The sequence below is a fragment of the Channa argus genome, chromosome 6, assembly GCF_033026475.1.
Source record: "Channa argus isolate prfri chromosome 6, Channa argus male v1.0, whole genome shotgun sequence".
Lineage (NCBI taxonomy): Eukaryota > Metazoa > Chordata > Actinopteri > Anabantiformes > Channidae > Channa > Channa argus.
Window position 1 is genome coordinate 6,495,135 of NC_090202.1, and position 21,624 is coordinate 6,516,758.

The 21,624-nt window shown below is 39.4% G+C and overlaps 2 protein-coding genes across 4 annotated transcripts in view; one reads left to right on the forward strand and one right to left on the reverse strand.

The window, feature by feature from the left end:
- lrfn1 (leucine rich repeat and fibronectin type III domain containing 1) overlaps positions 1–14,061 on the forward strand; it is a 112,609-nt gene extending 98,548 nt beyond the window's left edge. For 2 of the 3 annotated variants that reach the window (XM_067507536.1, XM_067507538.1), the window contains 2 exons: positions 5,676–7,071; positions 9,895–14,059. In XM_067507536.1, coding sequence (XP_067363637.1) covers positions 5,696–7,071; positions 9,895–10,795 — 2,277 coding nt within the window. In that variant the 5' untranslated portion in view covers positions 5,676–5,695 and the 3' untranslated portion in view covers positions 10,796–14,059. Of the gene's footprint in view, positions 1–5,675; positions 7,072–9,894 lie in introns of all 3 variants that reach the window. The other variant, XM_067507537.1, reaches the window with a different exon arrangement.
- Positions 14,062–15,313: 1,252 nt separating this feature from the next.
- On the reverse strand, positions 15,314–19,294 carry nkapd1 (NKAP domain containing 1). The gene is made up of 6 exons (XM_067507542.1): positions 19,225–19,294; positions 18,833–18,909; positions 17,898–17,986; positions 17,598–17,738; positions 17,335–17,388; positions 15,314–16,665 (listed from the first exon to the last, which is right to left on the reverse strand). The coding sequence occupies exons 2-6, from the start codon at positions 18,899–18,901 to the stop codon at positions 16,377–16,379; spliced, it is 642 nt and encodes a 213-aa protein (XP_067363643.1). The 5' UTR covers positions 18,902–18,909; positions 19,225–19,294; the 3' UTR covers positions 15,314–16,376.
- Between the last annotated feature and the right edge of the window lie 2,330 nt (positions 19,295–21,624).

Genomic DNA, 21,624 nt, shown 5'->3' on the forward strand with positions numbered 1-21,624 from the left:
CTGTGGAACCAGCTTCCAATCCAAATTCGGGGGGCAGATACCATCTCTACTTTTAAGACTAGGCTTACAACCTTCCTTTTTGATAAAGCTTATAGTTAAAACTGCTCACTCAACCTGAACTAGCTCCTACCTAAGGCAGATGGCTGCCCACCCTGAGCCTGGTTCTGCTGGAGGTTTCTTCCGTTAAAGGGAGTTTTTCCTCTCCACTGTTGCCTAGGGCTTGCTCAAGGGGGAATTGTTGGGTTGCTTCTACATACTTGTGTAGTCTGGACTTTATTCTGTAAAGTGCCTTGAGATGACTCTGTTGTAAATTGGTGCTATATAAATAAAGTTGAATTGAATTGAATTGAATTTTAAGAGTATCCTGAAGAATTAATGGATGCCCTAATTAAAATTCCCAATACGTTGTAGTTATACTGTGTTGGTGTAATTGAGCAGGTGAAAAAGTGTTTTGCACTTGCTAACTAAAGACTGACTAAAGGTTTCGGGATTGTCTCTGAAGTTGTTATGGTATGTGTTAAGAAGGCAGCCGCAGGAAGGCGTTGCACGGTCATAAATAGGACATGTTTCACACAGAATATTTCAGCTTTTATGATATTGCTGCGCCGTTTACGACACACTAAGCTCTTACGTTTAATGTTTGAAGTGAGCACTAGATTGTTAAAGAAATTAAACAAGTACCTATTATTGTGTCCTTATTTAACAGCTCTCTTGAGTGAGTGTGTGCACTATACAACACCATGAAAAAGTAATTAAACCTTTGCAGTGTTTTATTTTATACAAACAGTATTTTCCTGGAAACCTTCCTCATAATTTCCTAAATAATTAGCTGGCCCACACAGTTTGGTTTAATTGTAAAGTAAACAGGAAAAGTGTTCGCTGTTACATTTATTCTGTAAAGTTTTCAGGAAATGAGCTGGAAAATATAGGCTTCCTGTAGTATTATCAACCTTTGGTGCAAGAACTTCCAAATTAGAACAGAGTTGCAATTAGAGCTGCAGCTAATGCTTGTTTTTTCATGGCTTAATCCTTCAATTACTTTTTTGATTAATGCTTCAGTCTATAAAATTGTCTATACCATGATATAACAAAGAGACAACAAACACATCTTCACACATTAGCAAAGCTGAGTTTGGCATATTAACCTTTCTACATTTGTACCTTTTTAACTAATCATATATATTTAAGCAACCTATTTAAAGAGAGATTGAATTCCCCTGTTAGTTTACTAATTGATTGACAGACAAAACTCTTTCGAGTCTAGTTGCCATCCTCTTTTCTTAATCCATTTCGGTCCAGTGCCCGAAACAAGAGGACAATCCCCACCCAGCCAGATGTTAAGTAAAGAAATGTACAACCTTTATTCAAGATAAACACTTCTTTAAAGGTCCAATTGGGCACCGAGGGAAAAATAACTCCCACACAGCCAGTAAAAGGACAATTCCCACTGGTACATAGGTTAACCACCATCAAACCCACGAATATTTGTCTGTGCAAGTGGAGAAACATAAAACTTAAACAGAGTCAGCAAAGCCAACACTGGTTATATGAAAGCTCAGAATCAAAATCTACAGTGATCAAAAGTAATAGTAGCCAATGATGTAGCTGAATAATCCCATACCTCAAGCAAGGCCACATGTCAAAATCTCTTAAGTAAGATAAAACATATTATTGCGTAATAAAGATTTTACATTTTTCCTCCTCAGATCCCAGATTCATGCAATTCTTCTTTTTAAATGTGTAAATATATTCATTACTTTCAGCCTAGTAAAGCCAACAATAACAATTTGAATGGTAGACGTACACGTGCTCAATACCGAGAAAAGTGCCTGTCTCCTAAAAAAAATGTCCACACAAATGAAGTACCAGTTCAAATCATTTGCTCAAGAAAAATTACTGAGTAGATTATCTAAATTGTCTTAAAAAAAACTTTGGAAACAATATTCATTATGTTAATTACTGTAAACATGTCCCATAGAGTTGGAATAGTTTATTTTCAGACACATTCCTCTTTTTTGCAAATTGTATTTAAATTTCCACTGTAATATGTTTTGATCATTGATCATTAAAGATTTAAAAGTTATACACTTTATCTATCAACAATTAATGACATTGTCATTAATTGAGACGAGGTGAACAATATTTTTAATTGATTTCATTTAATTTATAAATCAGACTGTGAATACTAATCACATTAAAGCAACAAAAACCGTAGGTACCTATGTGATTTATCTCAGTAATCTTTTATAATTCTGCATGACTGGACACAAAAACAAACCTGAACTCCAGGCAACCTTGTGCTCTCTCTCGTTGTCTACATATTGATTTGGCAGCTGCCACTAAAATTCAGCAATAAAACAGAAAAGTGGGGCAGAGCTGCCCTTTACCTTGTAATTTTCTTGGCCATTCACACATCTGTTCACGTTCCTTCTACTTTCTCTGCACCCAAGATTGAAGCCCTGCTTTTTGGGCAGCTCAACATCATCTTAATGCGATTCAGAGACCTACATTCTATACAAGAGTTGCCGTGGCAACAAAGTTTTCCCCCTCCCTGAGATGCTGAAAGATCAATAGAGTATCCTCGATGGTGTGGAAGGAAATGCTCTGGCACAGATGGTCCTCTGAGAAACCAGGAGCTTTGTGGCCTAGTTACCATTTGAATACTAACATAATGAAGCAAGGTCAAGATTTTACTAAAATCTAAGCAAACGTAATGTTCAGTATTAGATCTCAACCAAAGAGATCAAGACTGACTTACCTTCCTGTATCTCTTATTGGAAACCTGTTGAACTGACAGTTGGATCAGCACAGATTTACAAAGGGTATTTGCAGGTCTTGAAAAGTCTTGAAAGGCTTCGAATCAAGTTTCCTAAAAGAGAAATCTCCAGTTTTATTTACAAAAGCCTTTGAAATTTTCTCTCACTTACTGCAGTTCATTTACTAATGTACTGTACATGTAAAAGAAAAGCTGCAAATCTTAAAGTTTTATGTCTAAAAGAAGCAATTGTTTGACATGGTGGTTACAAATGTATTGAAACAATTACTTGAATTCTAAAATAGTTGAGTTTATTTCCACTGAATTATGAGTTAATTAGTGAATCACCTACAGTACATTTAGTCAACCCACAATTAATTTTCTGCTCCTGGTTCAGACCACGATAAATAATTAAATAAAACATTGAATAATAATAATACTAATAATAATAATAATAATAATAATAATAATAATAATAATAATAATAATAATAATAATAATAATAATTGCAATCATATCATACCTACTAGCTTTTCATCATATGTTTATACTTTGATCAGTTTCATTGCGAAACAGGCATTTAACTACATTAAACTGGTCAAAAAAAATATTAATTTCACATTGTGAATGCTGCAAAAACCTTTTTATAGCTTTGGCTTTTCCACCATTTTATTACAGAAGACCAGGGGATTTAACAAGACAAGGGAGGTACACTGTGCTGCCAACAATAAAGCTGTGGTGCTAAATAAGTAAATTCTCTCTGGGGGGTTTGAAAAGTTCCTCACACATTGTACCACCTAGTGAGTGTTTCTGCACAGGAAATGGTTAACCTCAGTACAAATGACTGTACATAGAAATAAGTATGTGACTTTGTTAAATAAATTGCCCCCCCTCCAGAAGCAGAACAAGAGAGCAATGTAAAAAAAAAAAAAAAGTAAAGGTTGGGGTATGGTCTGTTTTCAGAATTGTAGTTTAATGGTTTATTTAAAGGTACATGTGGTGTAAAGTAGAAGGAATAATGTCAGTGCTGAGTAAATGTGCTCAACACTGGTTTGAACATGAGCTCCAAGCTGTTCTACTTGTCACAGAAAATGACATCATACAAACTCAAACTTTAATGAGCTATCTGATTGGAAAGCAGTATATCCTGGTTAACGGGATACCCAGTCATCAGTCAGCAGTGTGTGCGTGTGTGTACGTGTCTTTTCACTGGCTGCAAATTTGAAGGGCTGTTTGAGGGTTAAGACGTAGTTTTAGGGTTTAGGATGTGCTGGTTAGGGTAAAGCACCAAGGAATGCATTATGTCCATGAGTGTCCTCATAAATAGACAAATAACAGCGCCTGTGTCCAAGGAAGCGAAAAGGGAAAGTGCCTGAGAATTTTGTTGGCTGGCAAATGCAACGCAGGTTGATGTAAAACGACAGTATTGCACTCACAATTTCTCACTCCTCTCACCATCATAACAACTCTCATCAGAGCACGTTTGTTAGGCTGAAGATGTGTGACAAGCTGCATGCAAAGCATGTGAACAGTGTGAAGGCTGAGGGATGAAAGATGAGAGTTTGTCTGATACCTCTTCTTTCTATGAAATTTGATGTGGCATTTAAAATATTTTATGAATTTCACTGCAGGCGGTTCAAAATCAGATTTAATATAGTGCTGTTGGTAATGTGAGCATTAGATGCTTTTGCTTTAGGCACTATGGGGGACAAAATCACGGTGTTAAGCACATCATTAAACACCACCCCAGTGTGGTGGAACATAGATAAAGAGGCTCTATAATTAGTCATAACAGACTGGATGAAGTATCAAAAATGGTAAAAAAAAAAAAAAAAAAACAGACATTATTTATGTTTGATACTAACAGCCAGCTGTTCCCGAGTGAATTAAAATAATTATGCTGGACCTCAAAAATCAAGGCTCATGTGAATCACATAGACCTGGCAGAGATCAAAACTGTCAGCCTTTGGGTTGGATGCAGTGGTGGGTTGTATTAGCCCTTATGTCATGCTCTGAACTTATGAAAGAAAAGTCAGTTGTCATCCCTTTACTTTATTTGCGTTAACAGGCTCTCATCAGCAGCGCAGCCCAAGGCATTAGCAATCAAGTGGCTGCCAAAGAGGGTAAAACCACTGACAATAGGGCATCAGCACATCACCGTCCGTGTTCCACTAGCGTATCTCACAGTTATTACAGCCAAGGATCACTTTTTACTCCTGTCACCACAGGCGTGTTCTCTCCAAGACTGAAATCAATACCTCTAAATGGGAATCAGGGAGTCAGAACATCCTCAAAAATAATGCCCCCATCAGATAGACTCGAATACAAACCACGTTTCCACTGTTTTCACCTTTGCTTTTTGTTGCTGTGATTTACATGACAGGTCTGTGTCAAATTTTGCAGCTCGTCTCAGACGCGGGGGGGGAGCAGAGAGCATGAAAAGGTCATAAAAATCCCCATGTGCTGCAGACAAGCGCCCTTTTTCTACCTTTATTTTCCACCCTGATGTGGAATTTAAAGCAAGAAAAACCCAGTAGCCTTGTAATAGGATGGAAATGTATATGGCAGGGTTATCTAATATAGGAAAACTGTCCTGTGATTATTTAAGAAATTATATGGCTTGCTGGTGTTGCAGCCTAGCAGCATGAAACATATTCTGTTATTTCCATTAAAAGGCTACAGAGACATTGGTTTCTAACAGTGTTGTTGCAGCCTTTCATCATCCCAGGTGCCATTATTTCAGAAAAACTCAATTTCATTTTGTGATTGATACCTTGCTGGCAGTCTCAGCAATCTTGGTCATACTCTGGATTTTGTGCAGCATGCTTTCATACAGATCATGATATCATTTATTAATTCTAAGATCTGTTTTTTTTTTACTCAGTGTCTCTCTGATTCCGTGTGTCTGTCTCACACACAGGACGTGCAAACTGAACAACAATGGACCGGCTGGTTCTGTGCATGCTGCTTTGTGCAGCCCTGGTGAAGGGATACAGCTGCCCTGGCCGTTGCATCTGCCAGCACCTCTCCCCCACTCTGACTTTGCTCTGTGCTAAGACTGGTCTTTTGTTTGTGCCCCCCACCATCGACCGCAAGACCGTCGAGCTCCGACTCACTGACAACTTCATTACCATTATCCGGAGGAAAGACTTTTTCAACATGACTAGTTTGGTCCACCTCACCTTGTCCCGTAACACAATCAGCCAGATCACCCCCCAAGCCTTCGTCGGCCTGCGATCCCTGAGGGCGCTCCACATGGACGGGAATCGTCTGAGTATTATAAAGAGCGATCACTTCAAAGGCCTAATAAACCTGCGGCACCTCATCCTCGGAAACAACCAGATCCACCACGTTGCCCCTAACTCTTTTGATGAGTTTGTTTCCACTATAGAGGACTTGGATCTTTCAAATAACAACTTGCGCAGCCTGCCATGGGAAGCCATAGCCAGGATGACCAACATTAACACGCTCACGCTGGACCACAACCTGATTGACCACATTGAAGCTGGGACTTTTACCCTGCTCACCAAGCTGGTCCGCCTGGATATGACTTCTAACAGGCTGCAGAAGCTGCCACCAGACAGCCTGTTCCAACATGCCCAGGTCCTGTCTGATGCCAAGGGCTCCAGTTCCTCCACACTGGCTGTGAGCTTTGGTGGGAACCCTCTTCACTGCAACTGTGAGCTGCTGTGGCTCCGCAGGCTGACGAGAGAGGATGATCTGGAGACTTGTGCCTCACCGGAGCACCTCATGGACAAATACTTCTGGTCCATCCAGGAGGAGGAGTTTATCTGTGATCCTCCACTGATTACCAAACATCTTGTTACTAAGCCCTTCGTGATGGAAGGGCAGGGTGTGACTCTTAAATGCAAAGCCGTGGGGGATCCAGACCCAGAGATTCACTGGAGGTCTCCAGACGGCAAGTTGGTGCACAATAATTCCCGCACCATCCTGTATGATAATGGCACTCTTGATATTCTCATCACCACGCTGAAGGACAGTGGAGCGTTTAATTGTGTGGCGTCCAATGCCGCAGGCATTGCCACAGCTGCTGTTGAGATCAACATGATCCCCTTACCCTTGTTTGTTAACAACACAGGCCACATGCGTGAGGACCCTGGCCTCTCAGACATCACCACCTCCTCCAAATCTGGCAATGACACCAAGGGCTACGACAAGCAGGACAGGAGGGTGATGGTCACCGAGCTGACCTCGTCCTCCGCTGTGATCCATTGGCCATCTGAGCGCCATATCCCTGGCATCAGGATGTACCAGATTCAGTACAACAGCACAGCAGATGATACTTTGGTGTACAGGTAAGCAATGGTGGAAGGGGTGGGTGAATGGAGGGAGAGGAGGGTGGTAGAGCAGGGACATGAGGAAAGGTGAGACATCTGGAGTTACCATCTGTTGAATGACACAACAGTCTATTATGGCAGATGCAAATTGATAAAGCATATGCAAAAATAAGCAGAACCCCTATCGTGTAGTCTAGTGGATAAAATGAGGATTAAAATGTATTAAAATGTAATGTACACACACTATAATATACATACTGTATATGTACAGCACACCTTATTACAATTGGCTGAAATGAATGTGGAGTCAGGCACCCTGAAGGACATAAAGGCCTTTTCAACATTATTAAAACGTATTATGACAATAAACAAGAAGGCCAACTATGCCACCTCATGTATCGCTGTTTGTATCATTAGCAAGTGTGCATTAATTGGCTGCAACGCAGTGTGTTTAGATGCAGTTGTCTTTTGATAGGTTTAGTTGTATTGGTAGAGTAAGTAAAAGGAGCAAAACCACACAGAGCAGATGAAAGTGATCTTTCTACAGATACACATTTGTCCTTGTGACAAATGGCAAAAAAACTACATTTTGCTATACTTTACACTGTATTTGTTTTCATTTTTAGGATTTTTCCAATATTGGACAATTTTATATGTTTGGTGCTCAGACTGATCAGCAGTGAAATTCGTCTGCAAGTTATCTTTTGACTAAATTGCTAAAGCCAATACATGAAAAATGGCTCCACAAGTCTTCATAATCTGTCATGCTTGTCTTAAACATTCACTCGACAAGGATGTATAGACTTGAGTACAATACAGTGTTATAATTTCTGACCAAAGAATCAACTGCCGGGAGGCGTAAGAAGACTCAGGCTCTATGGTGGTTTTCTGTATCTCAGTGACAGTTAAAACAGTAAGGTCATGCTCATACTGGACATGGTTTCCTTTAGCAGGCCCGAGAACAATTGTGCCCCTTATTATTTCTGCCCAGCTGGCTTGCACTCAAATTGCACTTGTGGCTCTGACACACCAAGCCAACAGTAGGCCAGTGTCAGGCTGTTGCCCTAGTTTCTGCGTGTGTCCTTCACCGTTGACGTTGAAGTTTGACCCACCCCCCCTCTCTGGCTGTTCAAAAGATCCAGCGTGTTGAATTTACACCGGTGTGGAGGACAATCATGCTTAGGCACAGCACAAGAGTATGATTCATTTTCATATTCTTCCAAGCTTCTCAGTGAAAGGTTAATAAAATTCATGACAGATTTATGACTTGTTTAGCCCTTTTGCATGACTTCTACAATGAACTAAGGACTTGCTCTTCTGATGAAGCTGACAGCAAAATAATATTTGAGAGATAAACCAAAGGATTTTGAGCAAGTTATCAGCTTTTTCAGGTTACGTATTGTGTAGTTCTGTCTGTAAGAAGTATTTTGAGAAATGCATTCACCGTTCTGCAACTGTTAAGCTCAGACATTTAAAGTATAAGTAGCCCCAACTTTACATTGCTTTTTAGAAGAGGTCACCAGCTAAAAAGAGTTCATATTAATGCATTGTATTTTTCAATGTGCTAGATTTTGCAAAATAAAATAGTCTGAAAAACTAACTAGATACCTAAGCTGTCAAAGTACACGAAATAGATCTACATGAACAGTGAGTAAATGTTTACACCACATTATTAGTAACAAAATATTGGCAACTGTCAGTGTTATATTGATAAATTCCTGAGTGATGGAAAAACATGTACTTGATTCTTTAGTTATTCGAGGTGGAGCTCCTTCTAACCACTGTGTAATCTGAGGTATTTTAATCAAGAACAATTGATCACCTTTCTCTAAAATCATAATTTTGGAAAGTAGCTAGAAACTATATACCGACTTTAAAAAGTGCACAAAGTTTACTACAACTACAGTGTCAGTGTTCCTCAGGTTGTTTACATCCAGCCGCAACACAACGTATTAGTTAAGTTGCAATTGGTATGAAGAGAGGGAAGAGAGAGAAAGTTAAAAACTGGTCCTGGCTGTGCAAAATGCCATTTGTAGGCCTTATTAAAATACTGTTTAAATATAAGTTTGATGTATTTGTTATGCAAAGAGTGACTCACACGAGGTAAATCTACTTTACCAGGAAGTGTTTTCAGGATTTATGTATTCATAGACTCAACAATAGATGGCTTTCTTTTCCTTTTTTTTTTTTTAAAGATTTTATGAGATATAATGAGTTGCTCTCCTGTATAATATTCTCATCCAGTTTAGGCATGGAGCTGAGTGTTGTTTTGTCTTTAGGTGGTACATTATTACCTACAAATGATAACCATCAAACTCCCCCTTTAGGGAAAAGGAACAAGCTCCTAATTATATTAACGCCAATGTTGACCTGAAGACAGTGCCTTTCTCCTTTGTATTTAGAGTTGGGTAATGTTGCACTTGCCGGCTAAACGTGACCTCAGGTATTCAAACATCAAGACTGTCTTTATATCATGCATCATTTGTCCTGCAGCCGGCAGCTGTTGTGGCACATTCTTTGGATACTGAGCGTTGTTTCTCGACTTGCCGTTTACCTTTTGCTGTAATTTTGTGTAGAGTAACTATTCACTGCTCTTTTAGAAGATACAGCACAATATTCTCTAGAAGTCAAGAAACGAAGGGAGGTGTTATATTTTTGTCTACAAAAACTGATGATATGTATTGGTCCAGCTGTGATGGCTCTGTTGTCTTTTTGTTTTGGGGAACTGTCACCTATTTGTGATTGTTTACACTTTATGCAAATTAGTATATGTGGGCGTTGTAATTCCAAGGATTAATCTCCTACATCTTCAACGCCACGCTGTGTTTCTTTTCTCTACAGAATGATCCCATCCACCAGCAAGAACTTCCTAATCAATGATCTGGCTGCAGGGCGGGAGTATGACCTTTGTGTGCTGGCAGTTTACGATGACGGTATCACATCATTAACAGCCACACGTGTTGTGGGCTGCGTGCAGTTCCACACGGCCAACGAGGTCAGCCAGTGTCGCTTCATGCACAGCCAGTTCCTAGGAGGCACTATGATCATCATTATTGGTGGCATAATAGTTGCTTCTGTGCTGGTGTTCATCATCATCCTGATGATCCGCTACAAGGCCTACAGCAGCCCAGAGGACGCCAAGACGAAGGTCAGCTCCACCATGCACTCGCAGACGAACGGAAGCCAGCAGCGACTTCAGCGATCGACCTCCAAGCAGCCATCTGATGAGGGTCAGCAAGAAGCCCAGGCGCCCAAAGAGTGCATGGCACTGGTGCTGAGGGTGGACAACGAGAAGAAGGAAGATCCAGCAGCCGCCACTGGCATCCTGGAGGTGGAGTTGCCTCCGCTCACCATAGAGAAAATGAAGAGAAGAACCAGCCTGGATGCCCAGCGCTCTGGTCCCCTGTCTGAGGACACGCAGACGGACAGTAGCCTAACAGGCTCCACCATGTCACTGTGTCTCATAGGCCCTAATGCTGGCACCAAGGAGGCTCCCAGGCTCAAGGACAAGAAAAGTGCCCTGGCTAACATGGGCTTGCTCCCTAATGAGCTGGCACGAACTAGGCACAGATTCTCTTTTGACGGTGGGGATTACTCCATATTTCAGAGTCACAGTTACCCACGCAGAGCGAGGACAAGGTGGCACAAGTCCACCAACCAGCTCAACATGGAATCATCGCCGCTCGCTAACAGGAGAGTTACGTTCAGCAGCACCGAGTGGATGCTAGAGAGCACAGTCTGAGGAAAGCAGTGTAGCCGGGGGAGACGACTCAGCCACACACAGACATACACATGTAAAATCACAAGTATATCCACACTTCATTTCCCAAACGCAGCAAATGGGAAACACAAGCACATTTACTTTGCACACATACACTTTGTGTGAGTTGCTGGAGAAGAACACGGTCTCCCTTCATCCTGCCTCCTTACCATACTCCCAGAGAGGTTCGTTGGCCATGTCCTTTCTTTATGCAGCAGTGCCTTATTCTAAAAAAAATGTACGAATGGAGGATGCTGCTCACTGTAGTCACAAACTATCTGTCATCAATAGATGATCTATCTGTCTATTATTGCCTCCCACCTTGATAATGGTAGACATTTCTTTGGATTTTTCATTTTCTTGTTTCTCTTTGACATGCCAAGGGGGTGTGGAGTTTGGATGTGACTGTTTAATTGTTAAAAAACAAAACAAAAAACAAAACTTCATCATAACTGTAACGTGAACAGCCAGGTATCCTATTATGTCAATCATGTTTTGGGTTCTTTGGAAAAAAAAAAAAAAAAAAACTTTTGCACAGAAGACACGAGATACAAGGACAAGTATCACTACCAGTCTATACAACAATAATAATAAAAGAAGAAAATTTTACACGTGCCGATTTCTAATGTTAGTATAGGGAGGATGGACCTAGAAACCTGCCATGGATTCCCCTCATTGATGGTCAGATTGTATGATGTTAAATAGGTATTGTTCCAGATGTGACTGTATATTAATTGGTACTGTATCTGGCTGGTCTAGATAAAGAGACAACAATCAAAAAAGACATATATAAGTATATTAAAACATTGGTGTATGTGTACTAACTATGTAAGTAAGTAAGTCATATGTCACATGACTTTTTACAAAGCATTTGGGTGTTGGCTGCAAGTTTTTACATTAAAAACCTGTGTCATCACTACTCTCCTTATTTAGTATGTCAAAGTTTGGACCATTTATCCCCTCATGAAGGGTATTAAATTTTTTCGTGTGGGTTAACTGTATCAGTTGGGTTTTCTTCTTTTGCTTAAAGAACCAGCATTAAATGTCCACATCAGAGCAGGGTGCGGGGTGTGGGACACACGAGTCCAGTTGCTAAATATTTGATTCTTTCCACTATTTATAAGGCTTCGGTGAAAGCTGCACGAAGACCTTGGTGCACAGTGGGCTGGGAGACGACGGGGGACATGATAACTGGATGTGATGCTGAATTCAAATGCTGCCAGCTGTTTTTAACAACATGTAGTATCTGTTGGTCGACGCTAGGGGGAGACAAAGCTCTGGAAAGTTCCTAATTGGTTGAAGGTTGCATTGAAGATGCATTAATAACCATTAATCCCTAATAAGCCTGTGTAGCATCCTACACTTAAGGTTCCGTTTTATTAAGCTGTCACACTATTTGTCCTTAATCCCCCAATGTACGTAAATACCTGATATAACATTTATAAATCTCTATAGTGTAGTTATAATCAGAAAAAACAAATGTAATACACATCACTAAATATATTTCTTACCCACATGAAACTTAACAGTGTTTAAACACATGAAAAAAAATTTCTTTACGGGAAGATTGATAAATATTTTCCAAAGTAATAGAGATGGGTTTTTTTTAGCTTTTTCCACTACTCGTGGATTTCATCAGCAGATGGAGTTTGGTCTGTTGTTGTGGCAAGTGAAGAAGACATATTCATACATAAAGAAATTCTTCATGGACAGTCAGACAACTACATTATAAACTACAACTACATTATAGTTTATAATGTAGTTGCAATGGTTTATTTACTAAATGCATTTACAATGCTAACTACAGGGGGCTGAGAAAAAAAAGAGTTAGTGTAAAAGGCACAAGAGTGGGAAAAGATATGATCAGATTGTTTACCCTCTCCCTCTGATTACAGCTGCTTAGCACAGCCTGAGATGAAACTGAGCTCTGCGAACAGCAGAGAGATAAAACATGGAGCAGAGAGATAAGTCGCACTGGAGGTTTCAATCCACTTGAATCTCCTATTTGCATCCTCAGTGATGGAGAGGGCTGAGTCTAAGAACAATGCTATCCCTTCCTTTTTCCCCCCCCCGTTATAACTGGTTTTCAGCCAAAAGAGTTCTTACTTTACAAGGCTAAAGTATTGTTCTTCCAGTTAGAAGAAAACTTAACTTTGGAGTATAAATGCTCAGCTGTCAATTTGGGATGAACGCATTTCCAACTCCTGTCCATCTCCTCATTAGCTACCAAGGCTTTCCAGCCTGGAAATGTGCTGCTGACCATTTTTCGCAGCAGGGGAAGGATGTGTGTCTGCTCCTATCTGTAACCATTATTCAACTCAAAATCTGCTTAGGTAGGAAGAGGCTGAGATTTCAACCGCTCCGCAAAATTGGCCCAGACAGCCAAACTAGCAAACACTGGGGATGGAGCAGAGTGTGTTGTATCTCATCAGCAGTTCTAAGTGACTGCAAAAAAATGTGCCTTGACTTGGTCTGTGTGACATTTTTTTCTTTTTATGTAATATGTGTTTGAAAATCCAACCTGAACATGAACGTCGAGGAATGGATTTTTGAAAGCTACAGTGTGACTTGTGTGTACATATTTAATTATGTTCGATGTAGAAGGTTTAAAGCAGGAACATTGTTTTTAATGAACACCAATCAGCCACTAACAAGTGACGTAAATAACAATTATTATTTTGATCCAATGACACCTGTCAAGGTAGATAGACGGGGGGATGTGGGATGTTCCCAGTATGCAGTGGTCTGTGGTCCATGAGGGACCAAAGAACCCGCAACCGGCTCTTTGATGTTCACTCTTTCAGCAGTATAATGCACCCTGCCACAGTGCAAAAACAATTCAGGAACGGTTTGAGACACAAGGCTAAGACGTCAAGTTGTTTCCTTCACTTTCAAATTTCCCAAATCTCCAAGTCCAATTGAGCATCTTTAGTATAGCGACGCGCTGGAATAACAAGTCAGGAGGCCATGGCAATCAATGGAGACCCCACCTCACAGCTTAAAGGACTTTAAAGATATGCTGCTGATTTCTTGGTGCCAGATATCAAGAGGACACCTTCTGAGGTCTTGTGGACAACGGGTCAGAGCTGTTTTGGTGGCATGAGGGGGACCTAAACTTAATTAGGATTGCGAGCAGCTCACATGACGCTCATATGATTTCTTTGAGTGTTTTGATAAGGTGGCTTCTGTGTCAGGTGGTTTTATTGTTGTGGCTGATTGATGTATATCAAAACAAGATTAAATCCATGTTAGCACTTTCATACTTGTATGTGGTGCCTTTCGTAAAGCAGTTTTTCAAGAGAAAGACAAAAATGCAATTCTGTCTCTCTTACTTTATAGATAGGTTTCCTTAACCCTAAATATCGTATGCAGGCACGAAACAAACTTAATTTGGGATGTTGCCCCTTGCCAAATGCTTATTAACCTTGACAATATGTTTAAAAAAACCTCTGTCAACTCTGATTTGACCAAGTGAATTTGGTTTGCTTTTTTCCACTTCCAAAATCGAGGCAGTTGCAGCCAAGCTAAACACAGCCCACTCTCTGCTGCTTAGAGGGAACACTTGGCCTGTTGACACAGACTCAGCAAAGTGCTTCAGGCTTTTTCAGTAAACACACACACACACATTCAAAATGGTTTTTGCAATGCTTCCTTCAGCATCAGATTAACTAAAAATACGCAGATGTCCCAGGCCCACTACTTGATACCAGGTTTATTTAGTCTTAGTTCGAAAAACGTTGAATCCAAATGTAGTCAAGTGTGATGGAACAAAAGCTATGAGTTGCACAGAAAATGATGGTTACATGGTTTGAATTCTGCTGTGTATTTATCACCACGGTAGTGTTAATTTATGTTTTTAGGTTGTTGAATATTTTTTTCTCAGGCATCACAAGTACTACATTACCTAAGCAATGAGGCTGTACAGGGGATGGCAATCTGCTACTCTTCAGTGCACTGAGTGCTCTTTGACTTGTGCAGCAGTCAAACAGCTCTTCCAAAAACGGCTAAATGTATTCACTTTGATCATAAATAGCAGCTCACTAAGGTATATCTCGTGCATTACAAAAAAGACTGCATGTTCAAAGTAAGACAGCACTGCAGCAATGTCTTTGATCCACAATCGCCTGCAGACAGGAAGCCACCCTCCATTTCTGTAGAAATTACCGGACAAAGCCCCCTTAAAAATCACTAGACCTTAATTAGAAATGTAATTTCTCTGATGACAGAATTCAAGGTATTTAAATAGGACTTATTATATTTTGATAACATAGCTGTATTTGGCACCTTACGCATGAACCAGACTGATGGTAAAAGGCAGTTTCTACATTTACAGTGTGAGCAGAATCCTAACTCAAAATACTGTAAACTACAATATCCATGCTTTCAATAACAGCAGAGCATGTCAGTCAGTGGGACAGAGTGACTTTCAGTGTAATAACTGACTATGAAAAATGGGCCAGAACGGTAGGTTGATCTTTACAACATCAAAAAAGTAATGTGTTGGGTTGGTACGCTCCATTTAATAGGTGCCCAATCTTAAACCTTAATATCTGACTGGACGCACTAATTTACACACTGCTGGTTCCAACTGTTTAACTGTGCTGTCATAAATGCTGACTCAAGTGGAAGTTGTCTTTTATTTTATCTGTTAACTACATCGCGAAGGTTGAGTGAAATAAAAAGTAACATCATACCCATTTCTTTTTACCACTCCCCAGATAATTTTTATACAGTCCCTGAGCCACTGTACATTAGACATGAGCTACGAAGACAATCATTTTAGTGGCAAAACTTAATTGTGGGGTAAATCTTGGGTGTCTTAATGGAAAGTAATACATGTATCAAATCTTACGACTGCTTTAAAAAAAAAAAGAAAAAAGTATATTCTAGTATTCTTACTAAATGAAACCAAAATATACGTTTATTTCTCACCTATGACAATATGCTCTACAAGGTCATTAAAATTTACAAAATTAAAACATGAATAAAAGATAATTTACATTATCAATTTCTGTGGAATACTGCATAATTTTAGTCTTGCTTTGTCAAAAATTCAATAAAACAGTGGTCTAAGCACAAGCAAGACAGTCTGAGACACCAGTCAATGATGAATCAATGAGCCTGCAGCTCACAGAATTCTTTATGTGGCAGGTGGTGGATACTCCACATCTCTCTTCAAGCAGCCTGTACTGCTGTACGGTGTGAGTCCAGCACTGTAGAGGTGATGAAATACATCTACACAGAACGCCCACAGAGAGGTCCGACAGCAAGGTCTTGTTGATGTCTAACAAAGTACGGCACAGAAAAGCCCTTTGTGCAGCTGAGGCAAACAAAAGGTATCTGCAGTAGTTTTCCGTGGTCTTTACCTGAGCAGAGTGTTTGTCCACATCTACGTTTCTCAGTCTGTAGAACTGTCATGTGAGCTCTCCTCACCTGCGGCTTTCCAATTTTTCCTCTTCTTTTTTGAGTCCAGCCCCGAGTCTGAGTCTTTGTGGGAGTCCTGTTTCTGTCTTTTGCGACGGTGAGTGAGTCTCTGCCCTTCGCCTCCAACACCACTGCCCCCTCAGCTGCTGTCCTCAGCTCTTCCCCTGCTTCTCTCACTTTTCTTGTTTTTGTGTCGACTTTTAGTCCTTTTTCTCCTCTGCTTGTCTTTGGTGGGGCTGCTGTCATCACTGCTGTCATCACTGCTCGAGCACTTGGCTTTTTTACGTTTCTCTTCATCCTTCTTCTTCTTTTTCTTCTTCTTCTTTCGAGATGATTTCTTTGAGTGTTTTGATAAGGTGGCTTCTGTGTCAGACTTCGACTTTTTCATTTTATAGCGGCCAATCTTCTTCGTTGAGCTGTTTTTTTTACTAAAATTTAAATAAATTGAACAAAATTAAGGCAGGACAATGCTGGATGGTTCAACCCAACAATTTTACATAAATAAGTTCACTTGTTGTAACAAATACTACTGAGCCTTTGAAAGCTGCTCTATGTCTTACTGAGGTTCTAATGGCGCTTTCCAGCGTTTGAAATAAAAAAAAGAAAAAGTCCCTTCCTGACATCATCTGTGTTACTTCAGCTTTGGCTTGGAGAGATCAGTTTATAAACAGAAAAATGATGAGAGATGATAGATAGAGATGCCAATTTATGTTGATATCTTGCAAGCACCATCACAATATAACATCATATCTATTAGCTTTGCATTTAATTCTGCTTAATGTGATGGTGTTTGTTTTCAGGGAATTTGGGATTGGTGAACGCAGAGCTGGATAAACCAATTTCCCAGACACAGACATTAGTTCTAAGAGAGAAAGTCATAATTATTACCTATTAACTATAAAATGTCATGAACATGGCATCAGAAAAGATGCTATCCAAATGCTTTATGGGAATTGTAGGATCCATAATATTATAAGTTCTACAGTGTGAATTTTGAAAATGTATTTTTTAAATCAACATCTCTTATGGCCTCTATGGCAGGTAGTATATTGTTAAAATCCACAATGCAATAATCCACAATGCATTTTTTTGTGTACCTGTCACTTTCGAACTCCTCAGGATAAAGCTCCCTGAAACCACTATGTCCCCATCTGTTAAGAGAAAACATTAAATAAAAATGTACATTTATCAAGCAAGTCTACGAGCCAGTGTGTGCTGTCCCCAAAACAAACTAAGACCCCCAGACCACTAAATTGTAGAACTCAAGTTTTAAAAACTAGCCACTCTACTTATTTCTCAAGTAATTTGCCATGATGTACAAAAATGACAAACTTATGTACATGCAGATTTGGCCATATACCTGTCAGGATCACCGGCCTCAAATTCATACAATTTGCGAGTCCAGTACCAAGCCTCTCTGTTGTCCTGTTCTGAGTCTCGCTCTCTGCTTCGACTCAGGCCTCTAGATTGATCTGGCACTCGGTCACAGTGCATTCGCCCCCTGGAATTCAACCATCATCAACAAAACAGCAAACCAGAGTACAGTAAAAGCTTTCTGAACTGAGAACTTATGAAACTTACGAAACACAGTCTGAAATGAGCTTTGGTGTCTCTTGTGTTCAGGTGGCTCAAATTAAACTGGGACATTCGCTGTTCCTACCTCACACACTCTGTGTCTAATATTTGTTTGTTGTGGGACGTCTGGATCTCCCAGTCGCGCATTTTCCACATCTCCATCTCCTCCTGAATCTGCAGTCGGTGAAAAACAGTGAGTACATTAAAAGGTGTATACACACACACACACACATTCGCTCACACTCATTTATAGCTCAAAAAGTATATGAAATTGAAATATTTACAGAGTTATACACATTCCTCAAGGATCTTCAGCAATTATAATAAAAAGGCAAAACCACTAAACTGGAATGCTGGAGCATTCACTGTAATGATATCCTAATTTTTATTATTCTGACTTCTGTCTTACGTTTTTTGGCACTTAACTACTTCGGCATATTTTCAATCTAGATGTCATCAATGACATCACATAATTGCCTTTGAGGTTTTTGCATTTTTAAGACTAACTGGCATTGAGGTTATATAACTGCTGGTATATAAGGAAGCGACATTTCAGCAAAAGCAAAACTTTCAGTCACTTTCTTTTTGGAAATGCTTTTTGTGATTTAAATAATGTTTTGAAGAATAATTTCAAATGTTCCCATTTTACTGCTTCTCAAGTGTAAGGATTTGCTGGATTTCTTGGATTTCTCTGGTATAAAACAAATAACTTTAGGGTTCAGAGTGCTATACAAAATGTAATCTGAGGAGGTTTTAGGAGATTGTAAAAGGCCCTCTTGGGAATTTTATGGCTTTTCCCATGAAAACATATCACTTATTCGGTCCTGATTTAAATTAGTGGGCGTAGGCATAAAACAAGTAACGTCACCAAACACCACACGCTTCAAAATGGTCAACAATGTTAATCCTATAGGGAGGGCAGGGTTTACTGCTGTCGATTTAGAAAATAACTGCTGTCTTAAAACACTACAATGTACCCAGGATGCTGGAACACGTTTCTTATGTGAAACACAAACGCACCTTGTTGTGGGCATCTGTGTGGCGGATTACATTTCTTAACAAAGTCTTCCCAATCGGCTGCTTGGACATGGTGAGACCTAAGACCGTGACATACATGTGAGTAATGGACAAACAACACCGATCACTGATTAATAAAACTAAGCATAATGGCAATAGGCGCAGAAACATCACATTATTAACAGAAATAGATCACGGCTGTTATGTGGCAGAAACTCATATGTTAACCCAGCGTTAGCTCGCTAGCTACTGGAACACCCACTGCTGGATATTCCAAAACAAGAAGGAAATAATCTCATTAACCTACTTAAAACTGTATGTTTTCACCTTCTCCAAACAACATAACTTTAATACTACACGCCCGCTCTCATTTTGAAAAGGTAAACAAACTGTACCTTTCCTAAGCGAGTAGTATTCAAGAATCAAAAAATACGACTCGGTGCTTTTACCGGTACTTCCGTTTCCTATAATACGTAATGACGTCGCACAAGCAACGTCCCTGAAAATTGGAAAAAAAACTGAACTGTGATTGGTCCAACAATCCCTCAATAATCGTGACATCATCTGGATATTCAACATTGCATACAACTACAAATGTAGCTGTATAGCTATATGTATATACGTTGCATTTGAAGTTATTCGTATATGTGTAAATATATGGTAACTAAGAAATTCAACAGGACTTCAATTAAAAAAAAAAGTTAGTAGTATAAATCTCCCTTATTAAAAATGCCATAAAAAGTAAAATTCATTGGGCACCTATTAAATTCATAAAGTAAATATAGGCTTATTACATGGTAAATTATCATTGGACTTTATATTGAATAATATAGCAATATTTTAGTTGAATCAGTCAGTGAGTCATACTAAGGTGAAAATGGAAGCTATTCCTGATGGACCTATTAAGAGCCATCTGCACAATAAAAACAACAACAAAACAACAGCAAAAAAGAGCAATCTGCACCAGTGTGCAGACATGTTTTCGCAGGAGTTGGCCCACACAACCAGAGCTGAAACGCCACTTAACCTCACTCAAGTGGCAGTTGTAGGTCAGTTCTTTTCAGTAACCAAAATGACACATTTATACATTGCAATAGGGGTTTTATATACAAGCTACATATAAATACAAATACATGTAAGTATAGCTGTTTAGGAGTACAATACAATATATAACAATAAAAATAATTATATCCAAAATAAAAATAAAATGAGCTTCCAGTGACAGTGTTTTATGTTAAGCCAGTATAATCGTGTCTTAACTTCAGTCAAAACATTTTAAAAAATCTAACATAATTAAAAAGCATATTGAGTATTTAAAACAGCGAGTAGGAGAGATCGAGTGTTCGTAGCTGGACAGCAAAGGCCATTAACACAAAGACGCTAAAGAAATTCAGGAGGCTGTGCAGCCTTGGCAGAGCCACGTGCTCTGAGTGCTTGGAAATGGGGAAGAAATAATGCACAGATATTTTGGGACAATAGCTAACACGTGACAGACAGTGACTTTCAGACATCTTTCATTACCTTCAGTTTTGGCTCCCAAACAACAAAGCTAAATACCCACAGACCTCTTTCCCGGATTGTATTTGGCAACAGAAATGGGATGTGATTCCCAGGGAAGTCTTATCGGTCTTCGGTGCTTCATGCATATCTACCTGAAGGTCATTGAAATTTATAAGGTGTGTAAGACTTGTTTCTTAGCAGGCACAATACTAATTTACAATGTGAATCCATGGTGACCATGCAAACAATCTGTTCTATTTTAGTAACTCATTTGGTTTACAAATTGGCCGACTACATGCTGTGGCATACAGGCTTTCTTTGCACCTCCTGGCTCCCCAGTGGTGAAATGACTTTCCTACCGCACTTTGAACAGCAAAGTCACTCCTTATATTTATCATCTCTGCCTGAACTGAATACTCTCTGTTAAAGAAACACTTTGTTCCCTCCGGTTCCCTTGGTCACATCTTGGTCTGCCAAATTCCCATCGTGTGCCTGCTCTCAACCAAAGTTTGTCCTTGTATTTTTCAAGTCAGGAGCAAAAACAATCAAAGTGATGCCTCAGTGGATGACAAAACAGTAACACTTTACAATTATTAAAATTATTAACATATTCATAGTTAATAATTTACAATTAATTACAAATTAATGCCTCTGTTTATTCCCACATAAACACATAGTCTGAGTCGAGGGTTGTATGGATCAGTTTAATAGGTTCTTAGCTTGCCTGAAAGGACTTTAGACTCAAATATGTCAAATTAAATGTATCAAATCAGTAGTCTGTTAACTTAGCACAGTCAAAAGAGTGAAAAGAACTAACCTGGGTCTCCGTAAAGGTAAAAAACTCCACCTATAATCATCTTTAAAGCTATTTAACCTACAATGATTGTCAGTACTCTGTGTACTGACATGCAGTTGTAATAACAAAAATTAAATATTAGGATTGAGTGATTAAAGCAACTTCACTGTTTATTTTATAGTGTTATGAGATTAAAATGTCATTGTGTATTTCACAATCCAAAATTATAGCACACACATAATCTTTGTAGTATTTCAGACATATGACAGCTCCTGTCTTTAAACCTGGTTATTTAGTGTATACCGTGTGCATTACATTGTTATCAGTCACAGTCCTCCTGTCACCTGTCAAAGTGTCCATGACCAAGACACTGAACCCCAAGCTAGTTGCTCTTAGTGGCTCATAGCAGCTTTCCCATTGGTGTGTGTGTGTGTGTGTGTGTGATTATGAGTGTGAATGTGAAAGCTCTTTGGGTACTGATAAGGTAGAAAATCTTTAT

Excerpts from the sequence above, each read along its gene's own strand:
- nkapd1 (XM_067507542.1), bottom strand. The coding sequence starts at position 18,901 with ATGTCCAAGCAGCCGATTGGGAAGACTTTGTTAAGAAATGTAATCCGC. Across the intron at positions 17,389-17,597 it reads GAGGCCGGTGATCCTGACAG|ATGGGGACATAGTGGTTTCA; the intron begins GTATATGGCCAA and ends TTCTCTTAACAG. Across the intron at positions 16,666-17,334 it reads GAGGAGTTCGAAAGTGACAG|TAAAAAAAACAGCTCAACGA; the intron begins GTACACAAAAAA and ends TTTAAATTTTAG.